Source organism: Opisthocomus hoazin, chromosome Z (genome assembly GCF_030867145.1).
Source record: "Opisthocomus hoazin isolate bOpiHoa1 chromosome Z, bOpiHoa1.hap1, whole genome shotgun sequence".
Classification (NCBI taxonomy): Eukaryota; Metazoa; Chordata; class Aves; order Opisthocomiformes; family Opisthocomidae; genus Opisthocomus; species Opisthocomus hoazin.
This window is the reverse complement of record NC_134454.1, coordinates 18,313,314-18,326,976: the sequence shown is the minus strand read 5'-3', so window position 1 is coordinate 18,326,976 and position 13,663 is coordinate 18,313,314. Positions and strand designations below refer to the sequence as shown.

General features: G+C 37.8%; 1 protein-coding gene across 1 annotated transcript in view; it reads left to right on the top strand.

Moving 5' to 3' along the window:
* The window catches only part of PRDM6 (PR/SET domain 6), a 72,274-nt gene that overhangs the window by 38,380 nt on the left and 20,231 nt on the right, over nt 1-13,663 (top strand). The window contains exons 3-4 of the mRNA XM_075411585.1: nt 9,027-9,154; nt 12,832-12,956. Of these exons, the coding sequence (XP_075267700.1) occupies nt 9,027-9,154; nt 12,832-12,956 (253 nt within the window). The remainder of the gene's footprint in view (nt 1-9,026; nt 9,155-12,831; nt 12,957-13,663) is intronic.

Below are 13,663 nucleotides of genomic sequence, written 5' to 3'. Positions count from 1 at the left end.
CAGAAATTACAGTAGTACAGGATCAAAAACTGTTCTTTCCTTGTGCCATCATCTTCCTCTTCGTCAGTAGAAAGGTAAGCCCCGAGTCATATTTGAACAACAGAACTTCCTTGCTCTCCCTGCAACTTCCTTCCTTCCTTCTCACAAACTAGAATTAGGGCAATTTAAAATGATTTCCATTTATGAGTGTCTTTTGGTCCTGAGTGATTTCTCTAACGTCACCAAGTTATCAGTAAGTCACCTTAGGAGCTATGTACCCACTCATGTGTTTCATCCGCATTGCCTAGCTTGATGCTGAGTGATGAAATCTGCCAGAACTTGTTTTTGTACATGCTGCTGTGGAGTGGTGTCCTCTGTCACATTATGTTTGTGGTTAGCTATTTTGCCCTTTTAATTCTTTGTCCAACTGGATGGATGTATTGACTATATGGAAACAGGCTGAAAGAACATCGCAACTGAATGACAGAGGACCCCTCTGGAATACTTGGTTTCTTGTAAAAGAATGAAAAAATATGAAACAAACACTTTCTAATTTCACTTTGCAATGCCTAAAGGTTTTGAGAAGCTTCAAGAAAATGGCCAAAGCTCTGTCATTACCTTGAAAAGGAACCAGTCATGTTTTCAGAGGCACCAGGGACAACAAAGTTCATCATAACCATCTAGATTCCCTGCTCAGAATATCCTCTTAGGAGCTTTATTACTGAGTAAGTTCAGTGAGGCTTCCCAGATGAGTGAGGGTTTTCAACATCGGGCCCTTACAGTCGTCTTGTAAAACCCTCCCTAATATACATATTGGCATATACATCTACCAGCTGACTGTTGTGAGTCTTCTGTTTGGTTTATTTCAGCTTTGATCGTTTGCCTCTCTTTTTTTAAACCATCTGTTCCTTTTTTTTTTTCTGCTTTTCTTCCTGGTCTCTTGGGATACTGAGCCTAAGTTGGCAACATTTTTGCTCTTCGTGCTATGTGCCCGATGTAAATGAGACTGCAGAGAACAACTTCAGTCTGTTGTCTGCCCATGGTCTTCTGCTACCAGGGCTGCATGAGTGCAGTGCAGTGAGCAGGGTGAAAATAACAACGCCAAGCAAAAATGTCTCCGTTGCAGAATGACCCATGGCCGGCATGCCACAGCTTTTTCTGTCCTATCACTGGACCTGTCAGGAGGGTGAAAAAGCATCCACTGAGGAAGCTGTGTTGCATTAGTGGATGCTGCATGAGCCCCAGTCCGTTACAGACCCATTTGCGTGTGTGCAAGTTTCCAATTTCATGAGTGTTTTTTCTGATCTGTATCTTCCCATTTTTGCCCTATTGTTGAGTAACACTGGTTTGTGTTATGCATAGTTCTTCCCTATTCCAGGACCTCCATGGGCTAGTGTCAAAACAAACTGTTGAAGCTTGACTTAAAAAAAAAATAATTTAATGAAGTCCACATAATCAGCAGGGCATTGCTCTCGTGACACTTTCTGGAACAAGGCCCCAGTCCTCCAACCGCTTACACAGATGCTTGATTTCACACTTGAGTAGTCCCATTGAGATCAATGGGACTACAACATGTGTGTAAGTGTTTGCTGGACTGGGGTCTAAGTGAGAGATGAAGCCTTTCACCTAGCACAGACAGTTCAAAACAATGTTTATAGTTTCATATGCTATAATCCTTTGAGAAACTTTAAAACTAAATAGCTTTAAATATTAGTTGGCAAGTATTCTCTTTTATAAAATTTGCTAGATGATGGCTGCTAGATTAAAGAGAAGAAACATTAAGCAGATATTACAAGAAGTACAATCCATATCAGATATGGCTAATTGTAGAAAATTGCTTTGAATAGTGTGAGCAGTTAAAGACCACTAGCTGTCAGGCTATATTTCTGTGCCTTTTCACAGAGGTGTTGCATCCCAGGGAGATTACTTCCAACAAATATTGGAGAACATTTTAGTCTGATTTTAACCAGTGAGGCCTCCTGATGTTTCGTCCTTGCTCATTTATTTCAGATTACTGTTCTGTTAATCATTTATAACCGTTCAAAATTATTCAGTGCAGGTAAAAACATTTGGAAATCATCATGCCAATTCAAAATATAAAGAAATTGACACTATTTTGCATGGAATACAAAAATTGCAAAAGCAAAAATCATTCTTTAAATGAATTGTTGCCTTTTCTACGGGGCAATAAAATATTAGCCAGTTGTTTAAAAAATAGGAGCACTTCAAAGCAAGTAACTAGTTATTGACGTAGGTTTATTTCACATATACTTAAAGACTGTAGAAACTAGTTTTCACTATCTACATAGTAATAATACCAGTGTTCTTATTTCATCATACACTGACAAGCTTAGAAATTATCTGTAGTATATTTATATTTTCAGTTCTGAAATCTGTCCACAAAGAATCCGAAGGCATATTTTAAGAGACAAAACAAATCAGCTAGTCTTATCAACCAACAGTGGAATATATGAGAAGCATTTATAACTAGCATCTTTCTGAAATAATGCCCATAGTGATGAATAAGGAACCTGTCCAAATGTTTCCACTTATAGTAAAGCGAGGTTGCTGACACGTATGCTACTGTTTTTTCACACTAGTTTTCTGTATGATTATTAAGATTCAATAATATATATTAGGCATCAAAGTCAGAGTTATCACAATTTGATGAATAGACATTTATTTATACTGCTAACAAATCTAATTTACAAAGTATTTAAATGTTTAGATGTGGTCTTTGTAAAGGATGTGACTATATATCATTATCATTTGTCAACTTCAGTGTTTCTTTTTATTTAAGCTATATTTGGAGACTTTTCTACACATTGCAGTTTGCTTCTGAGTTTCATTATATTTCTTACTTTCTTTTCTATACAGAGACTAAGAGTTGTTCTTAAAATCTTTGCTGAGTTGCCTGACTTGGTCACCAAGCTAGTGAATGAAAGGAGAAAGATGTGATGGCTAAATGGATGATTGTTTCTACACAGTTTCTAGTTCAGTGCGTAACAAGGAAAAGATGCATATTCAGAAGGGCCCTCCTCCTCTAAATCAGATGCCTAGCTCCTAATATTAAAGACTTTTAAAGTCTAAAAGCATTCATTCTTCAAACAATTGTTATCAAATACGAACTCAGATGTCATGTGATTTTTGGTCTAAACTATGCTCCTTAAATGTAACCTGTTCAGGGAGTTTTGTCAGTTGTCTCTTCTCTTTCAGTTCCTGCCGCATCCTCTAAACATTTCAAGCTTTCTAGGTAATGAGGTCCTGTGGCAGTGTGTTGATTTCAAAGGGAGCTAGGCACCAATGTACTACACAGAATCCAGTCTAAATGAGGAAGTTATCAAGTCATGCATACAAGAGAGTTTGCTTTCAGTCTGACATGATTAGAAACACTAACAAATAAATAGTGTATACATGTCATAATAAACACTACAGCCCATCAGCATTTTGCTCAACTTGCCTTAGGTAAGTCAGATCCCTGACTTTTAGTGTGTACTTCCCTGTGTGCATCTTAGAACTTTTCAGAAAAGTGACTCTTTGTTGTTTCTTCTGCTTTACAGAAGAACTAACCCTCCTTGTCATTTGTCAAGATGGCCATAGAGCTCTGATCTACCAGTAATGTAACTGAATGCTCTCCTCCAATCTGTCAAAGCATACAAGTGTTTGGCTATACTTGCTGTACAAGTTTATTCCAGGGGATGAATACAGTGCTGCAAAGCAAATAAATAAATAAGATAAAGAAATGGCAGTTTCCTTCAGCCCAAAAAGGGCCATAGCAGACACTCAAATTCTGTGCCTTTTTGCAAGTAGCTTTCTTCTCCAAACGTCCAAACGAACAAACAGACAGAGAAACATGGCCTGAGTGGCAGAGAAGAGTTATGGGCCCTATGGAGGAAACTGGACTCCGAGGTTTAGGATGCATCACAAAAATTATGTGTCAGGCAGTGGGTCTCACTGGCTCTGACAAAGGGACACAAGCAGGGCTGCTCTCTCTAATGTCAAGTATAGGCTTCATTGGTCCAGTCTCAGAATTTAATCTTTCATAATTGCACATGTTTTTCAGACAGTCAGCTAAGACTGACCCAGGCTTACCAAACATTGCTTTTTTTGGCATTGTTTTCAACTTCTGTTTAGGATACAGTCACCTGTAGAGGACGTTGTAGGCTTGTTATGTTACAACAAGGTCTCACAGTAGTGAGACATGCCTAGAAAAGAGATTATTCAGTTTTGATGTCCAAGCCAGTGAAAGATGAAACTTTCAGTGTTGCTGTGGCTTGTAGGTGCAACCATTGTTCTTGAAAGAATATAACTTGTATGGATGCTACCATATCTGACATGTCAGTCTGTTTCATCAGACTGTTACAACTTTTTTCTGTATATTTCCAGTAGTTCAGGGTACATCCATGGATTTTTACTGCACAGCTGATGATTTATGAGATGTATATACTCATCAAAAGTAATTCTTTGTATCTTGACTCTTCCCACTGAAGTCAAGGGTAGAACTTCTTGTGGGAGGAGAAGACTAATATGCTGAGTGATTTGAAAATCCTATGACCTTATGCATGTGATGTCAATGAGAATAGCAGTGAACAGCAAAAAGCAAGTTTCTCTGGTAATGGTAAGAATTAATTCTTGCGTGTTTTGTGGAATTCTTCACATCTCTTTTGATGTCTTGCAACATAAAAGAATATTCTAATAGCTACTTCTACAATATAAATGTACATGTAAAGAAAAATTCCACTTTTAGGACCAGTCTTTTCTCCCTCTGCAAGCAAGAAAAACGAGAGGTCAATTAAGTTGTATGCTAATACCTTTTTTATTTGACTAAATGGAAAAATAAAATGAAGGCAGAATTTCATAAGACACAATCCTTTAGCAGGCTGTGGAAAGAGTGTAACGGAAAGTAACAGATAGAAAGGAGAGATCTCCAATGAGCCAACCATTTTTGCTCTCCCTGTCTCTTCTGTGAAATTGTTTTTAATTGCTTTGTGGCTTGGCTTTCTCTGCAGTTGTGCTATTGCATTTGGGCTGCTTTATTGGAAAGTTCTGTGGCATCTATAGTAGAAACTGGCACAACAGTCTTTAGTGTTGGAATTACACTTACCCCCATCTACCCAAGTGAGCAATACTGACAGTGTCAGTACTGAAATAATTGAGAATCCTCAGAAGGCTGTTTAACCCTCTGCTTTACATGTTATACTATTTAAACCTTACATAGTCCTACCTAGACTTGGTATGTTGCCAGAGTGACAGATGTTGCAGAAACTGCTGTTTATTTTACTTAGTAATGATGATAGATTTTAAAGCATCATTCATACAAGATACTGCTTGCTTTAGAAATGATATTATTATTGCCATTATGTGTTATTAACGTTACTGGCATTATGAGTTTCTGTATCTACAGCCTCCAAATAATTATCAGTAACCAGTCCCACAAGTAATAAATCCAGTCCTTCGTATTTAATTTATATTTGCACACCATTACAAGATGAACCTGACTAGTATCAGTACACCTGCATCACACCTGCTTTTTCCCAAAGTTCCCAGCTGGAATGCGTGTGTAGGTGACGAGGAATATCAGTGGTACCCTGTAAGAAATTTCATCATATACCCCATGCCTTTCTGCATTTATATCTTGATTACTGAATAAACTGGAGTTTGTAAGGAAAGGAATACAAAAAAAAGAAAAGACGTGAATTGTGATGGTTACACTTTAGACTTACTTACTTGGAAAATGAAGTTGTTTCTGTTGTATTCTGAAGTCAAAGGATGCAATTCTAAGTCTCTTGACACATAACATACCAGCAAACTACCAGTAAATAGTCAAGACCCTATTAAGAAGTTACTTAATTATAAGGGAACTACGAACGAGGAACACAAGGCATGTCAAAAGAGAGGGTGAGTGCAGTCGTCTTCTGTCAGATTCTGGTCTCTGCCAGTAGTGTGGTGTGCTCCTCAAAATTGGAACAGACCGTATAAAATAAATCTTAAAGCTTTGAATCATTTAAAGCAAAAGCAAAATAACCTGTAAGACTCAGCGAAACCAGCAGTTAATAACTATGTGTCGGAAGAGGGAAAAGATCCAGTAAGCAGCTTAGGCAACACTTCCAACTGTAATCGAAGTAGAAAAATAAAAAAACTAATTTTGTTTCCACCACTTAGATCAGTGACTGTTGTGAGATACAGAAAAAAATACATGCATTCTCCATAGGTAGTTGGAGAAATGGTATTTTATTTTCCATGAGGCTCTTGCAATGTGCTATAAGTTTTGCCAGCATGTATAGATGGATGTGGTGACCTAGGGAGCTAGTCAAAGATTTTCAGTAAAATCAGTTTGTCACAGGATTCTGCAGTAGTTTTAGATAGATACTATAAGAGTTTAAATACATATGGATGTGTAATACGGATGCAGGCAAATACGTATATCTGTATAGTTTCCTATAATGTCTAAGTTCACAAGTTATGCTACAGATTTGCTTTTCCTCTGCTACGGCTAGTCATGGTTTTCTCCCTCATGATGGTTTCTTCAAGCAATTATATAGTGGTTGTCAGTTTCAGGCAACCGTAAAATAACTAAGATCGGTCACAATAGTAATATGAATAATAATAACCATATATGTTATTTTTTTTCTGATTTTAACCTGTATTATGCAATTTGACAAATAAACCATACAGTGCAGTATTGCTATTTCCCTTCTTAGGTTGCGGTTTCTTCTTCCTAACAGCTGGGTTTTCATTCCTGTAAGAACAGGGCTAAGAATGCTGCAGGATGGATTCCGACTGCAGATTTATTTGCAATGTCAGTAATATCTCCCTAGGAAAGGAAACTGCAGTGTCACTGCTGCATCAGTACTTGCAAGAATAAAGTGTCTGAAGGTATTTAGTCTTGCTTGTAGAGCAGTCCTTCCTACCCCAGGCCAAGGCATAAGAAAGCTCCAGTCCTGCTGGAGCATGGCATGGCAGGTTTTAATTTCCCATGTCAGCTCATGGCTGTCCATATACACAAAGTTCTGAGTAGGTCCCTGTGTGTCCAGACACGGCTGTCAGTACCGATTATGGCAGTCGTCTTTGTCTTTCCTGTTCCATGTCATCTGAGGATTAGCAAGCTATTAGCTCTTTATTTATGGGAATTGTTTTTGCTCATGTTAAGCCATATATTGTTATGTTAGTAAGCACCATATAAATGATTTGATAATAAACACACTGCTGAGGCTGTTTGGATAGATATTGCCAAAACGGTCCCAGCCAAGCACTATTAGTCATTAGTTTTTCCTTCTCTTCCTTTTTGTAGGCTGATTTCCTGTAAAACTTCTCCATTTCCATTACAGATTTTTGTTGTTTAGCATATTTTGCTCAGATGTTCAACATAAATTAACATGTTTACGTAACAATTGGTGGTTTCTGCTAATCAACAAGCTACCGTATATAAAAAATAAATGAAATCTCTGGTATTGGAGTATTCGTTTGCCTCTGAGGACTCCTGATTTCTCTGACTTTATTCCACTGCTCAGTGCATACTGGGGTAGCATCTTGCTTCTCCAACCCAGGAGCATCTGGCCAGGTTCCACCTCGTTCTTGTCACAGGCACTCAGGAACAAATGATAAGGATCTCTGTAGACACTTGATTTCCCTCCCCCTCATGCTCTAGCAATGTGTATATTGCTCCTGATTACTCCCAGTCCCTCTTGGTCAACAGCAAAAACAAGGCTGGCTACTTGAATTTGAGACTCTTGGTGGAGTAAAGAACTAGGTTGTGATTCCTGTATATACAGTTTTTGTGTACATTGTATGAAATGCTCTTTCAATAAATCAGAAATATTCAATGTAGTCACATAATTTCTGAGTTTATTCTCTTTATACTGAAACAGAAATGCAAGACTGTTAATTTGTTTGCTCTAGTAACGTACAGTTTAATGTAATAAATGTGAGTCCCCTTTAATTAACAGAATTAGTACTTTCAAGAAGATCAGTTTAGGCTCATACAGTTTCAAAAGGGATAATATTTTTGAGGTAGGATTATTAAAGCAGATGGCATCTGTGGAGGGGCAAAAGGTCTGAAGATCAGCTTTGCTTCAGACAAGCACCTAATTGTTCAGATGCATTTCTGAAGTTGAACACAGTAATTGTGTACTATGTGAAAAGCTTGTGAGACCATGTGCTTTTACTAGGATTAACACTTTGTAGATAACATTTTTTTAAGCAGTCAGAAGGGCAGGTGTGCATGAAACATGTAACTTTTAATTCCAGAGCCTTCAGAGCAATTTGACTTCAGAGGGAGCATCCAGGGCTGAACAGAGATGTAATAGTGTCTTTTTTTTAAAAATTATGCTAACTGGCTCTCATGTCCTTAGCAGGGATGTCATGTTTAGGAAAACTGTGATTCCCTCAGGACTGATTTCTCATTTACTACTTCAGAAAACTACGTATCTAAAGGGAGCTTCTAAAAACACCTTCAACTCTCTTCTTCCTTATAGTCTCGTTTGTTTTGGTATTGTGAATCCTACAGCTCCCGAATATATCCTGTGAGGTTCCTGAAGTACATGCTCTTGCTGCAGCTGAGATATGAAGGAAGGGATACTTGTTTAGGAATTACTACTGCCCCTTGCTTAGATGTTCCAGCCATTTCAATGCAGGCTTTACATCTAGATTTTCTTGTTTATCTGTATTGTTTTTACATCCAGATTTTCTTGTTTATCTGGCATTGTTTAAGGCCAGCCTGTCAAAATAGGTTAAATATACTTTGGAAAACATGGTCACATGTCTAAGACACCACAAATATGTTTAATACAAAAAGATTGTCTTGATTAAAGAAACATGATAAACTTGCATCCTCCAAAATACTTTTCCGTTGTTCATTTAGATTTCTAAGAGCATCAGTACACAACGACAATATATTATATTACATTATATTATATGATGTTGTATTTATTATTTATAGCCTCATGGCAATAAATTCCTGGAAAAGGCACACAGAGACACCAGCAAAACAGTGAAAATGATTGCTGATGATTTGTTCTAACTACTTGACCTTGTGACATCTCCCCCAGATATACGACCAAGATGGGACACTACAGCACTTTATTGACGGTGGAGAACCCAGTAAGTCAAGCTGGATGAGGTATATCCGATGTGCAAGGCACTGTGGGGAACAGAACTTAACAGTGGTTCAGTACAGGTAAAGTATGCTTTGATTTACTCAATGCAACAAAACGAAAACATTTTTAGCTCAAAGTCAGGCTGTAACTGTCACTGGTACTATTGTCTTCGATGGCAAAGACAGCAGCATGGCTTTTGTGAACGTTCTCATTCCGGGCAAAAGCTGCAGAGTGTGGTGAGGATGGTTAACTTTGGTTAGCCAGAGGCCGTTGTGGTAACCATGCTAGACCTGGAGCTCCTGGGAACAAGGACAGCCCTGCGTCACGTGACCACCACGCTGCACAGAGTCCTCTGCACGTTTTCAAACGGTCTGATCAGGAGCAAGCCGACACAAGCAGTCTCTCACCCTTAATAAAGATAAGTGTGCCAGAGGAGGGGGGGAAATGGCAGGAGAGGAGTTTTGAACCCAAAGGCTTTCTGAGAGTCAGTCAAGAGACACGTACACATCTAAAGCTTATATGCTGAGTGCACCTGCTAGCCAGGATTGCTAGTGGCTGTGCCTCTTATGTTGCTGGCTAGAGAAGGTCAAAATGTGAAGCAAAATGTAAAGAAATTATGGTGCATTTTACTTTGTACTCACAAACAGATCTAGAAAACCCAGACGACTCATTACATAAATACATGATCTCAGCTATAAACAAACCTTTTGCCTCAGAATCAGAAGCAACTGTTTGGACTTATTAAATGTGGTAGGAAGCACATCAAAGAATGCCCCGGGCTTGCCAGTCACAGTGAGCAATCCTCATTTTGGCTAGTTGCTTTAGAGCGTGGAGTTTTTTCTTTGAGAATAATCTTAAACTTATTTAAAGTACCTTTAAAATTAAAAATAAAACATAAAAAAGCAAGCTAAAATGAAATATATATATATAAAGTTTGGTCATCCCATAGGGTTCCAATTTAACAATGGTAAAACTGTTCAATTGCATTTTCAGCTTTTTTATTCTCTGGCCAGTTGACTAAATAATGCTTCAGTTAAAAAAATAACTATCCTATTTATACATTACAAATCTTTTATTGTACCTTTAAATATGTGGTATCTATAGCTAAAATTCTATCAAATTTTAAATAAACACACTGGATAATGAATAAAGATTGCTGTGATGAAAGAGTATTTTTGTAGGTATCTTGTGAACTATTTATCAGTGTGGTGGTGTGTGCGTTCACGTATATATGTATAAATAAGAAAAAGAAATATATATGCGTACATATATATAGATGACAAACCTAAATGAAAAGTGGGCATGAGAAAGTCATTACACATCTGTCAATATTAAGTGGATTTTACAACTCTTCTTTCATGATGGAGTTTTTACTTAGAGTTCCCTCTGTTGATCTGTTTTCGATTACTTCAGATCTTTATAAAACGAACTACAAAAACACAATTTAAAAAACTGGCATCCATCACCAGTGACTGCATCCAAGTGTAAGAAAATAGAAAAGTTGGACACTGAAAAACCGGCCTAATTTTTATTGTACATGGACGTCCTCCTCACAGAAAGTCAGCTGGTTTAAATTCATTCTGTTATGATTTGTAATATCTAAATGGAATTTTCTTCAAAGTGCTCTTGATTGATTGACCCTTAGCTGAACGTTTTGTTTTTATTTTGAGGCTGACAATAATGTTTGTTGGCATGTGTTCTGCTTCAACTGCGTTGGGACGCCATGAAGCTATCTTTATGAGTCATCCAACCACATTACTAAATACATGTCAGCAAAGGAAATATTATCCGAAAAGGGAAAAATCCCTTTGATGTACTTCAGCATGCAGAGATTTCTGCGAGTTTTGGAAGCTCTGCACGCTTGTAAGGGACGGTGTATGCTTACACTTTTTTTTCCCTGCCTACTCCAAGCCTCACAGACCACCCATTGCTCAAAAACAGTTCTGCTCTTTCAGCGGCAAAGTGTGTCATTTGGTTTTAGCACATTCATTTGCCGGCTGCTGTGTTTATGTTAAGGGAAGCCAAACTGAGAGATGAAATGTTACAAGGGTGAAGTACAAAGTAGACTCAATTTTTCTCAAGTTAGGAGATGCTGGTAATTTATAGCGTGGCTCAGATTTTCATTTTAATGTAACAGTGGAAAGAATTAATGAAATGCATGGCTCAGGGAAGAAAGAGAGGGAGAAGAAGAGAGAAGGAGGAGGACAGGGAAAGACACAAAGGGGAGAGTTTTTGTCAGATATTCATAGAAGGGTAGGAAAACCTTTCTGCTTAGCTAGCAGTGCCCTCCTGAGACAGGGTGGCAGTAAGCGAGGAAAATAACAAGATAAATGAAATTTTTGCAGCTGCTAGTAAAATATTGAGAATCTGCACTTTTCTATTGATCTTTATGATCCTGTTGCCAAGAGCCACTTTGAGGTGACAAAATATGTTGACAAGTGCATATCTCACCGCCATGAAAAATGTGGTAAAGGATTCTCCTTATGTCTGCAGTGTTATACAAGGAACAAATTGCATTGCTACAGCCAATTCTTTAGAGAAAGTCTAAATTTAAGGCCTACCAACCCTAAACACTTTTATCTTGAACTTCAGGCTAACGTTTGTAGCAATTCTTCACTCAGAAAACAGGTTGAGCTCTAACATTTTTTCTTTTGGTCTACAGATGTTTTTCTGCCTTACATAAGCTGGTATAAAAAATGGTCATTTCTTGGTAGTTTGACTGTATCATTTTGGTATGTAATCCTTCAGCGAGAGTGAAGTGTTCTTCTTGTATATAGTGAATTTCTATCCATCTCACAGGAGTGTGTTTTTCAGTTCCACATGAAACCCAAGGGAAAAGCCATTACAAACTGATAACATTTTTATTTTATCTTGTGCTTGATTATAATCTTACACAGTGTTTGCCCCTGTGTAAATCTGTTAACTGTAGAAGTAGCGCTCTGAAGCTATTTACATCAGTACAAGATCAGGATAAGGCTCTTGGGTTTATGGTAGAGACTCTAGGATTTTTCCTTTTTTTGCCCTCAACTCCTAGTTCAGTGGTCTAGGAATATCCACAGTCTCTTCCCACAGAAAGATGTGATAAAACGTCGTGTTTATGGTAACACTAATTTATACTTACTTAAGGATCATTGACATTACCCTCATGTTCCATCATTACACAGGAGGATTTTTGTAGTTGTGTGTTCAGATTAACCCCATTTTTTTACTTCCCTGTCTATTTTACTCAACAATCCAAGATGTCTCTTTTTGGTGGTATATTGCTGTGATGAAAGGCCACGTCATGCTACTTCAAACCTCTTGCTAAAAGCACCTATTCATGCGAAAGAATTTTGTCTATTTATGCTTAAAATACGTTAAATTCAGCTTAGATGACAAACACAAAGATGTTTAAATGGCTGAACTTACTGGACTGTGTGCACCACTTGTGTTAGCAAAATGCAGCACTTCTAAAATCACTTTAAAAGGGCCATGGCAAGAAAATATCAGTCTTATCAAAATATCCTGGTGCTTGTAAAATCTTAGTGTTTAAAATATGCTGGGTACAAAGTGCCTGCAAGTTCTTTGTCACCCTGTGCTACAGTAATGAAGTCCTTCCCTGATAACAGATCTGATTTTAAAATAGCCTGTAAATTATTAATTTATTTATCTGCAGAAATACTTTCAAAACAATGGCTATCTACTGTAAAATTGTGTATGACAAGAGGAGAATGCTCTATTCCTAAATTTGTCATTTTTTTCTTTTTCTCTTGATCAGGTCAAATATATTCTACCGGGCTTGTATAGATATTCCCAGGGGCACTGAGTTGTTAGTGTGGTACAATGACAGCTACACATCTTTCTTTGGAATCCCTCTCCAGTGCATTGCACAAGACGAAAATTGTAAGTTGTTCTTTGCATTTGTACCCGTGTAAGCCAGAATTCCTGTTTCATACCTAATCGGCTATATTCCTAGAGTATTTTAAAACATATGAAATGAAGGTAAGCTTGACGTGTACAAAATAAAACCCTGAAGCTGATACACTTAAGCTGTGCAAAATCATGGTATTCTTACCTAAACAGAGGTGTTTGGAAATATGCAGGTATGTGCGATTAAATAGCACATTTCCCATCGTGGCAGCCCTACATAGCTTGGTAGTGTGTAAAATCACTCTTCCTTGTAAATGTTTCATTCCTAGTCTATTCTTAACAGATTTGCTTGGCCCTCTCTATTGTTATCAGACCTACCACCAGGGACTGTCCTGCCAAAACAATAATGCCTTGCAGGTCCACAAGACCTCTGTTACTGATTCTTCATTCTATTCCCATTGAGTATGTGAAGTAAAGCTTTGTCTGGCTCATTGTAGAGATGAGATCCTTGTGGTTAAAATAAAAAAGCCAGCTTCTCTAAATACAGACTCAGTGTAAGTAGCCTGAAATAATAATGAACTTCCATTTCATTCTGGCCATCCTCATTTCCATCCATTCTTCTAGCCCTTTTCCATATTTGATTTTTAGTTTCATAGGAATCGTCACAAAACTAAGCAAGGTACCTATAACACAGACCGAGTGCAACCTAGTGGTGGATACCTCTGTCTGTAATGGGAATG